The sequence below is a fragment of the Diabrotica undecimpunctata genome, chromosome 2 (assembly GCF_040954645.1).
Source record: "Diabrotica undecimpunctata isolate CICGRU chromosome 2, icDiaUnde3, whole genome shotgun sequence".
Taxonomy (NCBI): Eukaryota; Metazoa; Arthropoda; class Insecta; order Coleoptera; family Chrysomelidae; genus Diabrotica; species Diabrotica undecimpunctata.
Window position 1 is genome coordinate 167,773,018 of NC_092804.1, and position 18,887 is coordinate 167,791,904.

General features: G+C 36.1%; 1 protein-coding gene across 4 annotated transcripts in view; it reads right to left on the minus strand.

The window, feature by feature from the left end:
• The window catches only part of LOC140435172 (uncharacterized), a 405,909-nt gene that overhangs the window by 253,114 nt on the left and 133,908 nt on the right, over window positions 1-18,887 (minus strand). For all 4 annotated transcript variants that reach the window (XM_072523926.1, XM_072523928.1, XM_072523925.1 and 1 more), the window contains exon 2: window positions 4,475-8,288. In XM_072523926.1, the coding sequence (XP_072380027.1) occupies window positions 4,475-8,213 (3,739 nt within the window). In that variant the 5' untranslated portion in view covers window positions 8,214-8,288. The remainder of the gene's footprint in view (window positions 1-4,474; window positions 8,289-18,887) is intronic.

An 18,887-nucleotide genomic window follows, 5' to 3' on the forward strand; every position in this document is an offset into this window, starting at 1 on the left:
AAAGATCGGGAACTCCGGAACATTTTTTTTAGTCACTTAGTTACGAAACATACGACATTGGACCGAACAAGGAGTACAGCAGTTATTCCGTTCCGTTAAAGTAACACAAATATCGATAAATAGCAGATAGCTTGAATTAACAAGTGCACACCATCGTACCTAGGGGAGGTAATGCACAGAAAGAACAGTACTGCACAACCGATACGGTAGATAGATAGTGAACTCTTGAGGATTATACATTTGGCACGGTAATGGACGTACTGGCGTCTGGAGTGCCTGACAGCATTTCGTCCCAACTCGTGGGAACAAAATGGACATGAGACAAAAAGAGATGGCCTAGAAAAAGAATTCTGAGTCCAAAATGAACACAAATAAGAATGTAGAGGAAACAAGCAGAGGTGATTCCTCTTGCTGAGTGTCTCCCTCTCAAATGAGGCAGTAGACACATTGACAACACACAGGAAATGGACTGTGCGGAATATTCCCAAAATACTGCAGCAGAACCTCGCCGCATATCAATATAGGTGCTGTGGTTTAAGTTGTTCGTGAAGATGCAAATTTTTCAGATTCAATCCTCCTAAACATATGTAATGCTTTCGTTATTTGAAGCTTTAACCTCAACAGCGGAGCCCACCCAACCAAGGGCCTGGGTGGAGTCGAATGAGGACACCAAACCCAATATACTAGTCAAAAGCACCTTTAAGATTGTATAAAGTAAGGGCTGACTACTTACTTTCCAGAATTTAATGTTAAAACGTATTTGGGCTTCGTAAATTACACTAAGGTGTTCAATTGCGTGAAGTGGGAAGGCTATTATTGATCTGGGAAAATATGGAGGTTCCAAAACATCTACTTCTATTTAAAAACCATTTTGAAAAAGTATGGGTCAACAACGTGCTTTCCAAATCATTGGAGATGGAAACTGAAATAGCAAATGAAGAACGAACCTTAGATATGCGGACGATAACCTGATGTTAGTCTACTCACAAGAGGAACTGATCCAAATAAGGTGCAAGCTGGAATATGGTTTTATGCGGAACAAAACTAAAAAGACCCAAATCATGACAATAGTCCGCAACCCTTCCAATATCAGAAACAATGTTGGTTTCAAATTGATGGAAATGGGATCCCTCATTACAAACAAATGAGTCTGTAATGAAATCAAATACCGATTGTCAATAGGACGTAACACTATTATAAAACTAACTCGTATATAAAAGTATCCCAATAAAATAAACTGAAACGATTAAACACGGACGCTAAATATGGACGTTAAAAGTAGCCGACCCGAGAAAAATAGATAAGTACTATCGCACCAACATTTCAAATATAAAGCTACAAAATTAACACAAGACTGTAAACACAAATAAATTACAGATACTTCTAACACATAGCACGAAGAACAAAAAGAAGGGTAAAATTAATGGCAAAGCACAGCGAAGAAGGTCTCCACACACTGGCTGGATCAAGTCAGAAAAATTATTAGCCATGGTGTTCACGAAACTTCACTAGCAGCCTACTACAGAGAGGATGGAGAACCACAATCCGAGCGATGAGACATGATGCCATTACACTCTTCCGAGGGTTAACAGACAAAAAAAGAAAAACTACTCCTTACATCTCATAGAAATCAGTACCATATATTAAATAGTATTAGCATTGGTATGGATTCACTTAAATCCTTCCTGCTAGTGAATTTATTTGGCAATCTAAAGTTATGAAATAGAATAGCAGGTAGAGGAAATCACAATAAAACATATGAACGAATTCAAATGGATAGATCTCTATTTTAAGAATCACACTTAGTTGAAGACAGAGGTATCAACAATTCAATTTTGATCATGAGTTTGAAATTAACGCGACATCGGTATTTTTATCAAATACAAATATTCCTAAAAAACTCCACTTTGTCATTAAATGTTTGATATCGCTTGGTAAAAAAATTTATTACATATTAATTTTTGTGATCGAAACATGGACATCAGTAGGGAATAGTGGAATAGTGGAATGACTGCAATCCTTTTAAATGTGAGTATACTGAAGAATGGTCGTTATCTCATTATACAATAAAGAAAAAAGCTTGTTATCTCATTTATATAAGCTCTTTGTGAGAATAATTACTAATAGACTGGGACCTAAGCAAGATTTTCACCAACCACTAGAGCAAGCCGGATTTAGGAGTTGCTTTGGAACGAATGACCACCTGCAAGTAATAAAATCCTTGGTAGAGAAAGTTATAGAATAAAACAGGACATTGATATCAATATTTGTAGAGCTCGAAAAAGCATTTGACTGAATCCAGCATAACTTCATACTAACAGAGTGTAGTACTGATCATAGGTATACAACTTTTCTTCGGAATATATATTTATTACCGTAACAGCTGTAGTGAAAATGTCCTATGGCGACCCAAATACATTTCCCTTGGAAAGGGGTAGTAGGAAAGGAGACATTATCTCTCCTAAACTATTCACAGCTTTATTACAGAGCGCTAAGAGTAACAATAATTAGGAAAATATTGGGTCAATATAAATGGGGAGTTTCTGAACATCTTAAGGTTTGCCGACGACATAGTCCTTATTGCAGACCGGGTAGATCATGCCTGCCAACTTCTTCAGACCTCTTGTTGGTCTTAAAATTAACTTTTCCAAAACACAATACATGACCAACCTTATACTGGTCAAAAACATTTCAATTAATGGCAAACAAATTGAACAAGTGTATCTTGGCCACGAGATTAAATTAATAAGTGACAATCAAACAACACAGTTAAACAGGACAAACATGGGCAGCTTACGGAAAATTGAGGGAAGCCTTTAGATTAGATATTCCCATGTGCTTGAAAAGAAAAGTCTTTTGTCAATGTGTATTCTCAGTTCTAACGTATGGAACAGAAACATTCACACTTACCAGAAAAATAATCAGTAGATCAATCAGAGAGCAATGAAGATGCCAATGTTGAATATATCCCCAACAGAGTTTAAAATCAAAAAGTTAAAAGAAAAACAGGACCTCTGGCAGGACATGTTGCCAGAGTCAGAGATGGACCAAGAAAAGTTTAGAATGGAAACCTTAACGTAATCAATGACGTTTTCTAACAAGGAGGTCGGACGACATCAAGCTCATCCAGCACAAATGGATTCAAGTTGCAAGATTTCATACAATGGAATTATTTACGGGTAGCCTATGTTCAGCAGTGAACTCGAAACGGCTAATGATGATAGTCAAGAATGCTACAGATATCATGGATATAACATAGAACGAATGAAAGTATGTCACCAATGATAAAAACCAACATACAATTTCCAGGCATGGTTAAAATACATAAAATAGGTTTTCTACCACATATACCAAAGAAAAATAAAACTTTGTAAGTCTTATAATGGAGGGAAAAATTGAAGAAAAAGTAAGGGAAGAAGAAAATGCTCACGTCTAAAAAAGTTTCTGCTTTACCAGATTATTATTTACTACTATCGACAGAGTACGGTGATCAAGTTGATGAAGTGATGGTCATCTTCAGTAATGGAGAAAGAACAGCTCGTAAAAAACTCCATTCGTAAAATTATTTAAAAAAATAGTAATTAACCCAAATATATAACAATGTGTGTTTCCTTTTAATCGATATATTTTATTCGTAAACTTAAAAATCATTCAGACCACACAATCTATAGTACAACCCCCGTAACTGGGCATTTTAAATAAAGTACGTTGAAGTAAAAAAGAATATAAAGTACGTGTTTAAGTCATTATCTGTAAATAGATATTTTATACCTGTATTTAACTTTTCCGTTGAGTTAGATCATTTGAGGAAATAATTTGATTTTGTGTGCTGGTTAAAGATATAAAAATCAAAGCTATTATAAAAACATGGCTGTGATGAATGAAAGGACAGCAAACAAAATACTCAAAATGGCAAATAAATCAAGTGAAGCTAATTGATGAACGCATGCAATACCATAGGAACATGCAAATGCCATGGTAGTCGGGTCACGGTACCAGGAAGGGCACGGTGTCTTATCATCGTCAAGAATGTGCCTATCGACTCTATCGACGGCATTTCTTGGGGCTAAGTCATGCGAACTTCCCGGCAAACTATCAGACTCCGCGTCCGATTTTAGAAATCTCATTACCAATTTGGAACTCTTTGGCAAATTGATATTTTTGCTGGAAACTTTGCTTGATGTTTCGAGCACTAGTTTCGGCGATTTTAAACTTTCTAGCGAATCTAAGTTATTCGAGTGCGAATCGAAACATTCGAACGCGCTATCGGACTTGAGATAATGGGACGCTTCTCCGCAAGAACTATTCGAATGAAAACCCGAACTGCTTTCTGAATCTTCGAGTAAATTGAAATGCAATGGTTTTCTTAAAATAATATCACAGCTAGAGGTGAAAGTTTCAGAGCTTTCTACTGGGTTAGTATTAACAGAAAAGGCACATTCTATGTTTGGCAAAGCTACACACTGTTCCTCACCTGCAACCTCGTCAATTTCTAGATTATCATATATCGATTCCATCTTCGTGGACAATTCACTGTCTCTACTTTCATTTTCTCGTTTGATCGGAAAGTTAATTTCATCTACTTTTTCTTTGAGCTCTTGGAAACTAGCAATGAGTTCCGCTTTGTGCTCCTCGAACGGTGAAAGACTCTTCGTCATTTCCCTTCTGTCGTCCATAGCAGCAGATACGTTACCATCTTCTAAGTTTATTTCTTTATCAGAGGACAAATTTTCATAATCGTGCTCAGATTCGTCTTTGGTGCTCGCGTGGTCTTTGTGTTCAAACCTCGACATTACCATAGTAGCCGACTCCGTTGTTATTGGTTGTAAGTCGATATGTTTAACTTCCTCTTCTTCGTTCTTTTCTAAAGTTACCAAATCACTACTATCAACTACGTTTTCAAGCAATTTCTTTGCTTGTTCTGACACTGCATCTATCTCAGACAACCTTTTATTTAAAGAATTTGCCTTTCTAGCGTTTTCGTTATCTTTCTCTTCGCTTAGTTTTTTCAATTCCTTAGTTATCCTTTCCGTAGTTTGCTTAGCTTCTTCTGCCAATGCGTTGAGTAAATCATCAAAAGAGGATGACGCCGATTCTTCGTTCATATACCTTTTATCCTCTAGCGGTGACACGGGAATTGGGGTAGATTCCTTCGGTGATCTCCTTCGTTCAGGTGTTACGCCTCTAGGTGGCTTAGAAGACAAGTTATCCCCTAACCTGGGGGATACTCGCTCACTAGAAATGATAGTACTTTGTCTCAATCCATTCAAAAAATTTAGTCTATTTTCTTTATGGGTATCATTGGGATATAAGTAAGAGGAAGCATCTGTGTCACTCATGAAAGCCTTTTTGGTAGCAGAAATTTTATTCTCTTTTTCTTTTAGCACTCTTCTAGCTATTTCCATGGCGTCGGCGATGTCAGTGAGTGTTTTAAACTCATTTTCAACATCACCGTTATTATTTCTTGAACACATTGATCCTGAACCAAGAATATTTCCTATGTTTGCAGACATCGACCTTTGAGCTCTCTTTTTCTTAAAGTAGCTCAAATTTGCATCTGAATTATTGTTACTAAAATCTTCATTGGTTAGAGGAGGCAATGCTGGACCTTTGTTTGAATCTTTACGCAGATTTCGAAACGCTAAATCGTCCTTTACAACGTCTGGTATCTTTTTATGTTTAAACGATGGTTTGTAGATAGTTTCTGGTTTTGCGTGTAAATAATCACTATTTGCTGCAGGTGTTATTGGTCCCAGTGGAATTCCGAAAGGTGGTTGTGGATCAATCACTTTCAAAAGGCTATTTGAATGTTTCACATTCCGATATACTACGTCATCTAGTGTTATATCGGGCTCATTGTTTATGGTACTAGGCTGTTCTATTTCTTCCTCATTTTTATTAAAAACAGGAGACCTCATCAAATAACTAATTTGGGAAACTGCGGATTGAGGATCCGCAATTGTATTCGCTCTATCTTTATTTAGTTTCCTGTATGCCATATCATCCAGTTTCAAATCTATTTTATTTTTCTTTGACAATCGCTTGCGTCTTGGAGAATCTACGGTATCAAATGGTTCGTAACTAAAACTAGAATCGCTTAAAGCTCCTCTAGATGTATAACTAGGGTAAGAATCCACCAAATCTTTAGACAGCTGTTTCATTTGTGATTCTTTTTCGCGTTGTTCGGCTCTTTCGAGCAAATCCTCATCTCCTAGCCTCAAGCTATTATATATTGTTTCCAATTCATGTAAGGCCTCTTCTAAATTAGCAGACTTCCGTTTTATATCTTCTTTACTAACCGTACCTAGCATAGAAACGTCCTCTTTCAAAGGTACTTCAACAACCTCGAACTTTGGTGAACTGAACTGACTAGAACTGAGTTTTGTCTTATTACTACTGGGACTGATTGAGATACTTTCATTTTGGATAGCACTGGGAAGGAAGACTTTTGTTTGTACGTGTGTATGACTAGTAAACATCTGAGGACTCTCCGAACGAATATTCTTGGGCGGCAATTGTTTATTTAATGAATTCTGACGATCAATTTCTTTCCAGAAATTTAAAGCTTTCTGGCTTCCGGAGTTGTCTTTATTAACATTGGTTTCACTGCTCACTTTATTTCCTGTTTTAATAAATATTGGCTTTCGGCTTCTCGGTTTTTTATCAGTTAAATAGTTAAATTCGTCGGCAGGGTTTTTGGTTTCTTCAGGTGGTAGTGTTAATTTATGCGAACGCGTAAATTCGGGAGTTGTGGATGATGGTCGACATTGCAATTGAACACTTAGACTGTTTCTAGTCAACTGGTCCTCCGAAGTCGATCGATAATTGGGATGCAAATTAAAAGAATTAAACTTTCTCGGATTTTGTTCGCTGTGGAAAGCGTGGTTAAACGATTTTGATTTGGTATGTCCAGAGTTATCTAAATAAAACGTATTCGGTCTGCCGTTATCAAGATATTGGTTACCGAATGTTCGATTTGGATCTCTTGGAGGTGGGGGAGGTGGTTGCCTTAAATTGTTAATTTGAGATGTATCGATGAGGCTCAAATTCCGAAATCCTCGTTTCGGTCTCATGACTGGGAATTGTACATGGAGTATCTCTGGCGAAAATTCAGCTGACGGAGCTTTGTGTATATTAGCATCGCAAGAAACACTTCTATAATCAGGAAAGAATTTTGGAGTGTGTTGTTTTTTAATGCTATTATTATAATCGTTCATAGATTGTGGAGGTTTGTACGAAGGATTACTGGTGGAATTGCTAACTCTATATCTTCCATTGTTAACATGACTAGGAGGAATCGTTGTTAACCCCGAAAGATTGCTACTTTGAGAATTCAAACTAGAAAATGAAAGTTTATGATTGTTTTCAGCAGATATTAAAGCCTTTGGTACTAGAGGACTTCGACTTGGTGATCTAGCACTGTCATCTGAGTACTTCCAATTCATTGGAGAATTTTCTACGTCTGATTTTGACAGTCTTAAATAATTATGAGGATTTTCACCATCACGTGAATGCCGTTTCAGATATCTTTCAGTTCTAGCTGCTCGTGTACGCTTGCTATGTTGTTTCTCTATTTTCAGATTTTCTTCACTGCGGATTTGTAGTGAACCATTGGAGTGTTGAGATTCTTCCTCCGAACTGCTACCATTTTTGGAACAAGTTCTCCTTGCTTCAGCTCGAGCTTTGGTCAGTTCCTTTCTACTTTTTCTCACACTATCTACGGAACCAGTTAGTAAATTGTTGTTAGAAGACTGATTTATTGATTCTCGACTAAAGTTTTGGCCAGAATCCGACGGAGGTATTTGGGGCAAGGCTCTACCTATGTAATTCGAAAAGCCTGCCGTAGGATCTGATAGTACACCGACATCTTCACCGTAGTTATATCCATTATAGCTGAGTGAATTTCTAGAGCCCGGGTGAAGAACAACGTGGTCGAATGGTACAGACGGTTTAACATTCCGTTTCTTTCGAGTTTCAGATTTCTTTCTCCTTCTTCCGAGGAAACCTTTCTTCTGTACATCATCTTCGCTAGTGCTTTCGCTCTCTTCTTTCTTCTTTCGTCGAAATATACTACTTATAGACCATTTCTTGTCTTTTTTGTTGGATTTTTCGGGAAAATCGTAACTGCATCCTAAAGTTCGTCGTTGAAGGCTGGGCGAATGGAAAGGCTCAGCGGGATCTTTGTATACTACTATATCCTCGGTACTGTTCATGTTGAAAATTTCGTGAACATCTTTGGCACGGATATTCGAATATGACGACCAAGTCCTTGGTCTACTGCTCACAGTCTGAAACAAAAAAAGCCCAAATTAGAGTTTGCATACCAAGGATAAATAATACATAATAATATTTAATATAACCAGGGCTTTTTATACAGCAGCATGTTAAATGTTTAGAGTACGACGAGCGAGAACTGGCTTCTTACGCGTTGGTCAAATTTATTACCTAATACATTTCGTCTCTGACCGTCAGGCCGAAGAGATCGAACAAATAACATTAAATTCGCCGGGGTGTTGTCAACTATTTAAATATTTCTTTGAAGTGGGTACATTTTGTAAGTAAAACGGAAAATTCAGTGAAAAATAAATTTTACGATCCCAAGCATGAGAAATTATTTTTAACGTATTAAGTACTACAGAAGAAGCTAAGTCAGATAGACTTTTAGTAGATCTCAAAAAAAGTACAGGTGTGTTGGCTAAACGCGTAATTAATTTAATAATAAATTAAATACAATAAAATCCATGATTCGAGAATATAATGCATGTGAAGTTTTAGATCTAAATCAAATCGGCCGATTGTTGCAAGTTAAGGATTTCACCCTAAAGAAAAAGGTAAGTCTCGAGCTTTTAAGGATCAGCGGGAATGTTTGGTATACCCTGTCACCACACTCAGTGCGATTTGATAAAAATTCAAATTAAATAAATAAATGTAAATTAATTTTCACTTATTGTAACACGGTATAGTTTATTTTTATGAACGAGAGAGTAATTAGCATAATTTTAACTGGTAGCTCCGACCACTCCATGGGCGTGCTCAAGATTAATTGAAAAATTACTTTGAATAATTGTAAAAAATAAATGAATTATTTCAGTGTTATAAAGTGTTATGTGTATGTAAACAAAAGTGACCTCTTTTATCACACACTATATTAGAACTGACTGGCCTACATTAAAAAGGGTTTTAAAAAATTCACATTTTTTTTTATTTTTAAAAATTACAAAAGAGAAAAAGAGTTTTTAAAACCGTCTAAGGTATGTTAAATAGATGAATAAAAATATTAATATAAAACTTACAGCTACTTGTTACAAATCCAAATCAGATTCAGAAGATGAACTTTCAGAACCAAGATTTATAATAACTGGCTCGATCATTTTATCAGTAATATTGTCCAGCTTCCACATTTTTTCCTCTTCTTTAATAGTGTGATTTACTGCCTTTTCCCAGTTTTCAGGTTTTACATTATTTACAGCCTCCAAAAACAACTGTTTAACATCATGAATTTTAAAAGTGGTATTTTTTCTTGAAACTTCACTCTTTATCTGTGCCCATACCAGTTCAATCGGGTTTAATTCACAATGATATGGTGGGGATCTAAGTACTGTCATTCCACGATTTTTGGCAATTTCATCAATTTCGTATTTTTTAAATTTTTCTTTATGAAGGGCACACAACGAATAAAGTTCCTTTCTTATAGATCCGGGATGGTACGTAATATTTTTTGAACTCAGCCAATTCTGCAAGTCTTTTTTTAACCACTTGGTTGTGGGCAGTCCTTCTATAAGTCTGGAGTGATAACTTGCATTATTCATTACTATTACACAGTTCTTAGGAAGAAGATCTATCATTTGTTCGAACCATTCTTGAAAGACATCAGCGTTCATGTCTTCATGGTAGTCACCGGTACGAGTTGATTCAAAAGTTAATAAACCACCTTCAACAAAACCGTCTGAACTGCCAATGTGTACTATTATCAGCCTGCGTCCCTTTCCTGATGGTGGGTTTAAACCAGTAGATAAGTTATTTACAAAAGCGTGCCTTTGACTTGTAACAGTTTCATCCTGCCAAAATTTATTTGGTGTATGACCCTCGTTGATCCATGTTTCATCAAGATAAAATATTTTTCTTTTTTGGTTTCTCATTTCCTTTATGGTTCTTAGAAAATGTCTTCTCCATATGACAATATCGCTTCTTTCTAATAAAATAGACTTTCTGGGATTCTTTTTCCAGCGGAAGCCTATTTCTTTTAAAAGTTTCCATAACGTACTTCGACTCATTTCTGGGTAATCCTTATCATTTTGAACTGAGACAAGAACTTTATCCAATGTTGGAAATTCTTGTCTAAAGAAGAATTCATGCACTTTCCGTCGAAGTCCTTCTTTAAAACGATATTCTATTTGAAATTTTGGTTTCCCTGGAGCATTACGTGGCATTTGAAAACTACCACATTTCTCTTCTTTAATAACTCTGTAAATCGTAGATTTCCCAACACCAAGTGTACTGCTAACTAACTCAACGGTCTCATCAACACTTTCACATAAACGTTTGTCTGTAAATGATTTAAAACAATTACATATTAATGTTTTTTCATTAACTGTTAGAGGACCAATTTTTCGGCGTTTACACGGCACTTCCAAATTTTCCATAACACTAGTATACATAATAAACTGCACCTTGCAACTGAAGTACCTACTTTTAGTGAACTGTTAAGAATTTTGAATACGCCACTTGGACCTTCCTATATACAAAATGGAAAAACCCACTATCACATTTTCTGTGGAATAAGTTTAGAAGGTAATTATCTAGTCAATTACTGTCGTAGATTCCTGGAATTAAAGAATTAAATGTTTGATTGTTGAAACCCTTACTTCGTGGAATGCACTCATTTCAGATAAAATAAAACGTTTTATTTTATCTAAAGAATTAAACTTTATTTTGGAAATAGGCAAAGAATTAAACTTTATTTTGCAAATAGATAAAATAAAACGTTTTATTTTATCTAAAGAATTAAACTTTATTTTGCAAATAGGTAGGTACTTATTAAACTTTTATTGGTTATATATAACCAATAAAATAAACATCTTACATTTCTTGCAAATTCATTAGTACCTGTTAACCTCCATCACTCCGACACTGGCAACCTTATTTAGGGATTAGTAACCCTCACAACTATTGTATTCTATTCTGCTTCAACCTTTATACCTGGTGGTCATACTCAATTTAAAATTGTTTTCCTATATACTTCTGTAAACTTGTTGACAAATATTGTTATTACTCTCTCATACATAAAAATACACTATAAATGTTGGCATATAGTTTCTTTCTTATATTTTTTAAAAAAATTGAATTTTTTTAAAAACTTTTGCATATTCGCAAAAATTATTGTAGAGTCATTATGGAGCAAGGCTTCACATTCACGCAACACGTGGACACAACCGTCCAGAACACAGCAACAGCCAGAGCAGCAATAAGAGGATTCGCAGGTAGAAAAAATAATAATAAAAAATAAAAATAAGATAAACAGCATCATACTTTTAATGAGTGCTATAGGGGGGAAAGGGATTGTCTGGAGCATTGGAGCGCGATGGAGTGGTTCCTTATAACACGAATCAATACACCTCGCTCCCATGAATTGTAACACCGAATGTCATTCTAAGGGGTGTGCAAGTCTCTCTGACTAAGTTTAATCAAATTGCTTGCTTGCTTACGTATTGTACACATATTTTGCTGTGTATCACGTTTGAAAAGGTCTTAGCTAAATGGCCCATCAGGCTAATAATTATTCTATAGTCTTAGCATATTTTTGCATTTGGTTTTGTTGGTATACCTACCTACAATTAAATTTGGTAAAGATAATAATGACATAGTTCCTGTAATTCGCCATTTGTTGAGTCTTTGTTGTTGGTTTGTTAAATTTTAAAAAAGTACTAACACTATTATTTCAAAAGTGATACATGCACTGTGATTAAAATACAAAAAGTTAAATTGCAGAGTTTAGGACAAAAAAAAAGAAAAATTAATACAAAGGTAAAAATATTAGGTACTACTTAGTTATAATATAAATAATTACAAATGATAACTTTTTGCAATTGTTATCTGTTGTTTATACTGTAGTGTAACTTTTCCTTTGGGCTAATCCATATGGCTTTTATGAAGTATATCTAAATTTAGACAGCCGAGAACGGAATCTGAATAATGCTAGTATAAAAATAGAAATCGTCTGCTAAACTTATTGTAGTGATGTAATATATTATCTATTTTCTTATTTTCTATTCCTAGATGTTAAGTGAGATGTGAGAGACTAAAATTTCAGCAGTGTGACTAAACTTTTTTTTGTTAATTCTCTTTAGAGGGATTTACTAAACCAAATTAAGCCTTTAATCGTTAAATCGTTATTGGAGAGTCTTCAGACATATGTATAAACTTGGGACGTAATAGTAAAAAACAAATTCCTTTCAGAATATCTATCTGTATATAATAAATTGCCCGTAACGTATGTGTCATTTTCAAAATAAAAGTAGGGTTCAAGTAAAATTCACAGAAAAAGCTTTGAAATAAGAGCCAGCAAAATTTTTATGTCAACCGATGCATACAGATGTTCATAGACCTTGTTCAGTTTCAGTTGGCAAGCTGAGGTAAAAAAATACATGAAATAATGTTACAGAACTACTTGATGATAATCATGGTGAGTTTGATAATGGCCATTTTAGAAAAATTCTCTAATAAATCGGAATAAAACAGAGATTGATAATACCTTACTAGTGCTATCGTAGAAACTGTAGATCCATTATGCATGCATATGAAAATCTGTCTCATTAGATAAGGGAATAAATGATGCACAGTAGGCCCAGATCAGATACCCACTGAGTTAATTAAATGCATTGACAAAGAAACACTGCATATACTTTTAGATCTGTTCAACAAAGTATATACAACAGGAGTAATACCCGAAGATTGGTTGCTGTCCACGTTTGTAACACTACCAAAGTCAGTACATACGACAGAATGCTCCCAGTACAATTTCCTTAATAAGCCACACACTTAAGATGTTTCTCAAGATAGTACATAGAAGACTATACAAAAAAATAGAAGAAGATATAGATGACACTCAGTTTGGATTCAGAGGAGGACTAGGAAAGAGAGAGGCTCTGTTCGCTATTAACGTTCTCGTGCAAAGACGACTAGATATGAACCAGGATCTCTATGTCTGCTTTATAGATTATCAAAAGGCTTTTGATAGAGTACATCAGAAACTCGTAAAACTGTTAAAAGAAAATAATGTGGATAGTCGAGATATATTGTCAATCTGTACTGGAATCAAAAAACAAAGGTTAGAGTCGATACAGAAACTATAGAAATTAAAAGAGGTGTTAGACGGGGTTGCGTGCTGTCCCCATTGTTATTCAATCTGTACAGCGAAGCTATTTTTAAGGAAGCAATATCAGAAGAACAACAAGGTATATCAATAAACGGAAAAATCTTGAACAACATAATATTCACAGACGACACCACTGTTTTTGCAGACAGTCTAGAAGCATTGCAATGTTTAGTAAATACATTACATCAAGTCAGTATAAAATATGGACTACAAAGGAACGTTAAGAAAACCAAGTGCATGATTATTTCTAAGCAACATACAGTAGGAAGGCTAGATATCGAGGGAAAACAAGTAGAAATAGTGAATAACCACAATTATCTGGAAACCTGGGTAAACGAAATCAATGACCAAGGTTGCAACGATGTGCTGAACGTTCTACAGCAACAGCGTTCAACAGTTCGAACCGTGGGAGTGTAGATAATCACGCATCCATTTCCACGACAAGACGACGAGGTGGGGTCCGGAGCGGCTATTTAAAGCGAGCGGCTGGCGGGGTTAGAGGAGTCTTGTGGCTAACGCTCTAGGCTCCCTGGCTCGCTAGTGCATTGAATCTGCGAGACAACCCGGACAGAGAGACTTCCGCAGTGAGGATTATGCTCTGTCCTTAATCAAGCAGAACTTGTGGGTATAGTGGATCGAACGTAACCGTCAACTCTGACTCAGAGTATATCGTGGATCTGCACAATCGAATATTTTGATTGTGAGAGCGTTTGGCACTTCCGCTGGACTGGGGTGGAAGCGAGATAAGTCTGCGTGCGATCGAATTCGCGTATTTCATTTTCTGTTAGTAATAATAATTTTTCTTTTACAGACGTCCGCCGGGTATCTCACTCCGCTCACTCTCGCGGGATCCAGGCGGGGATATAGAATATATTTTATTTTTATTTTTGAACATACGTTAGAATTAATAAATTTATTTTTATTTCAACCTGTGTTTTACTGAGTCTGTCGCCTCGAAAGAGCTACCCGTCACAAATTGGCACCCGAGCAAAATTGAGGAAGTGCTAAAAGAAACCGAAAATTAATAACATGAACACAGATAAAGACACAGACTCAGTAACAGGTACGTCGTGGATAAACCGCCTTTGCAAAGAGAAATTGCTGCGCGAAGCCGAAAAATGCGGCTTAGATCCCAAGGTAACCGTCGACGAATTGAGAGTACGACTCAGAACCTATTTTAAAGATCGCGAGGAAGCGACAGGAACAATCCCAAAAGAAAAAACTTCCAAGGGAGCAGAATCCAACACACTGACCCAGGAAATTTCGGTCATCCGAAGACAATTACAGGAATTAACAATACCGAAACAAATGGGGCAATCAGAATTGCTAAATCAAGTACAAAAGTGGAACACATACTTCGACAAGAAACATTCGGATGCAATATAATTCTTAGAGAGGATAGACGAATTAAGCTTGGCCTACGAGATCGATAAACAAGATCTACTAAGAGCATTACCAAAATTGTTAGGAGACCAGGCATTGTTATGGTACCGAAACAATAACAAAAATTGGAAGTCGTGGACAGATTTCAGCAAAGATTATAAAAAGCTTTCTATCCCAGAGTATATTTGCTACAACTAGAGGAGCAAATCCGAAACAGAAAACAGAGACAAAACGAAGTAGTGGATAGATATATCACGGAGATTCAAACATTAATCAGACGAGAAGGATCTTTTTCCAGAAACCAAGAACTCGAAAGGATATACAAAAATTTATTACCAGAATATAAGCTTTATGCTCGCCGCCGGGATTTCGAAAACTTAACCAAATTACAAGATTTAGCCCAAGAATACGAAGCTTTAGAAGACGAAATCAGATCAGAAGAAGAGCAAATCACATTTGTCGTGGAAACTGGAGACGTACGGACCAAGCAGAGTACGATGCCGGGAGAAGTACGAGTACGAGAGAAATAAGGACACGCATTGAAATTGCAAGACAAGCATTTATAAAAATGAAAACAATGTTTGTTAATCGAGACCTTCCTCTGGAGCTGAGCCTTAAGATGCTACGTGTTCTCGAGTTTGTTGTATGGAATGGAAAGCTGGACACTAAAAGTGGATAATATAAAGAAGTTGGAATCATTTGAGTTGTGGTGCTATAGAAGGATTTTGAAAATACCATGGACCCAACGAGTTACAAATGCAGAAGTGTTAAGAAGGCTACAAAAGGATTGCGAGGTCATAATCAGAGGTGCGAAATATGATATCTTAAGGCTCATAATGCAAGGTAAAATCAAAGGTAAAAGATCCATAGGAAGACGAAGAATTTCTGGCTGAGAAACCTAAGAGAGTGGTATAGTTGCAGCTCAGTAGATCTTTTCAGAGCAGTCGCCAATAAGGTACGGATAGCCGTGATGATAGCCAATCTCCGATAGAAGAAGGAACTACAAGAAGAAGAAGTAGCATATACATTAAAAAAAAATTAGTGTTTCAAGCTTGGAATTGGTCACCTCATTAATATTTTCAGTACCGACATATGGATGCAAATCTTGGACATTTAGGCAACCAGAAAGGAGAAAGATGCCACCAAAATGTTCTGCAGGAGAAGAATGTTGCTAATTCAATGGGCCGTCCGTATTTTAGAAAAATGGAAAAAGACCAATATCCGTTGATGATTCGATCCTTTTTTTTTTAAGAAAGCTTGGATGCTATGTAAGGTGACTCTTCTCCTTCGCTGGCAACCGTCAAAAATTGTTTTAACGAGTTTTAACGTGGTCTCCTCGGTTCCTCGAAAATGACGAAATCTCGGAGGATAGCGTGACAAAAATCCACAATGTCGTATTGGAAAACGAAATTTCGTAACCGTCGACGAAACATGGGTCCACTGGCAACCACACCAGAGACCAAAGAACAGTCGAAACAGTCGATGGCACCCGGCGACCGTGCTCCGAAGAAAGCTGAGACTGTTCTATCGGCAGAGGATCCACAATTTTCTGGGACTCACAAAGGGTTGGTCTACATCGACTACCTGGAGAAGGGCAAAACGGTACAGGGCTCCATTACGCCGAATTATTGGGCCGATTCAACGCCGAAATACAGAAAAAACGACCAAATTTGTCAAAGAAAAAAGTGCTCTTCCGCCATGACAACGCCCCTGCTTATAGCTCCGCCATGACCATGGCAAAATTGGTCGAATTGGGCTACGAACTGTTGCCACATCCAACGTATTCTCCAGATTTGGCCCCGTGCGACTTCTTTTTTGTTTCCAAACTTGAAAAAGGCAATCGCCGGGCAGAAATTTAAGTCAAATGAGGATGTCATCGCGGAAGTCTACTTTGCAGAACTCGAAAAAACGTATTTTTCAGATATTTTTCCAAAATTTTCATTTTTTTTTTAAAATTAAGTACTTATCGCACTGCTCTAGTATTACGTAATAGTTTTAGTAATTTTTAATATGATAAATAACATTTAGATAGACATTACTGACATTTCCGAGCAGAAGAAAGATTTTAAATTACCTTGAACTTATTTTGTCTAAAAATAAAGAGTTTTTTGATTTTCGCAACCGTACTATAACTCCATTGAAATGGACCACGTGTCAATGGAATAAGGCTTCCGTTTATGCGGTCACGTGCACGAAAGTGGAAAATATTCGATACTGATGTGTTCATTTGTCTGCACCAGTACTTCTACACAGAAACAAACGGCAGTAGCAAGCCGCAAGACTTCCTTGTTTGCCAGTCTAAATGGTTTTATTTAATTAAACTTTCCCTGTTCATTAAGCACAATGCGTGTACGGGGATGGTAGTTATGCGATTAGACAAGGAAATATTTTCCCTATATTTCTTTTTATAGATAGTTCGATTATTTATATCATTATATACTTTACACTATGTTACCGACGTGTCAGGTATTTAACGTGAAATTGTGAACTTAATTAGATGGCAAAATGTCGCAGTTTCCACCGTTTATGAAATGATAGGTGAATACGAACAAGGTATACCGGACGGACGGTCTAAAGCTTTGATTTGGTTAAAGATTTTTACAAAAATCAATCAACGGTCAACACCTTCAATTTCGAAAGAGTACAACGTTTCAAGTATCTGGGGGCCGTAATCACAGCTGACAACGATGTTACTAAAGAAATCAAAGACAGAATCCAATCTGCAAACCGCTGTCTATTCGCACTGGATAAGCTCATAAAATCAAAAAATCTTACAAGAAGTTCAAAGATCAAAATCTATAAATCCATCGTCAGACCTGTAATAACATACGAATGCGAAACGTGGACCATGACCAAAGCAAACGAAGAAAAGCTCAGACGCTTTGAACGAAAAATACTTGGAAACATTTTCGGACCTCACCATGACATCACCACAAACTAGTATATATTATTGTCCAAGAAGTTAAATCACAGCGACTAAGATGGGCAGGCCACGTGCACAGACTGCATAACGAGAGACTTGTAAAACTAGTATGGGAGGAGATTCCCACAGGCAAAAGACCACTCGGACGTCCCAGAATGCGATGGAGAGATAACATCCAAGCAGACCTCGGGAAAATGAACATTCCATTTGACCCTAGGTTGCTGGAAGACCTAATAAATTGATAATTTATATTTTTTATTTATAATTTATATTTATACACAGTAATAGATTGAGCAGAGACTTTAGATTTTATAATATTGCCCAGGTAACATGAAATATAAATCAACAAATTTGTGTGTCATACTCTGACATATTGAGTTAATTGTGAATAATATGTTTGCATTCCATCGACACAATTTTTTTGCAGTCTCTTTTTTCTTGAGTTCCTCTAATGTGTACTTTCTTGTATGCAACTTTTGTTAAATAGTTTAATAAAATATAATGCAATAAGCAACGGTGTACGTTCGTGAGTTAATTTCTATAAATATTTACATGATTTTACCAGTGAACTAAGTAACTACATATTCGAAAAGAAGAGAGCGTGACCACAGATTCATTGTTTAACCAATTACTTACATTTTTTTAATTTTTCTACCAATAACAGCACGATATACAATAAAGTTCCATCTGATCTAAACCTACATAATAAGTACATGCTTTTGTAATATAATAAACTAAATTCCAGTCGAACGACTCGATCATAACACAGCGTTTTAAGAATTTCACCCAGTATAATTTGAAACAATTACAACCTGGATTTAATATTCAGGAAATAAGCCTTTAAATAAATTAATTAAAAGCAAAGTGTTTTCATTTTCATTATTAAGTCAATAAGCTTTTATGGACCTCAGTAAGACTGTATTTAATCAGTAAAATGTTCAATATTTTAGATGAATCAACAATTAATATACAATATCTAAATAAGACATTTATATTTTTACCTCAACTTACATTTAAATACTACATAATTAAGAATCTAACAAGTATGACTTTTATTTGACCAGCTGACAGGAAAAATCGTTACAATATATTCTCAATACATATTAGCCCGAGTTGTCTGACAAAGCGAGGACGCTGAAATCACTATTGACAGCGATTCAAAAGCGGAAGGTTTTATCAACGCTTGTACTCCAACGCCATATATTC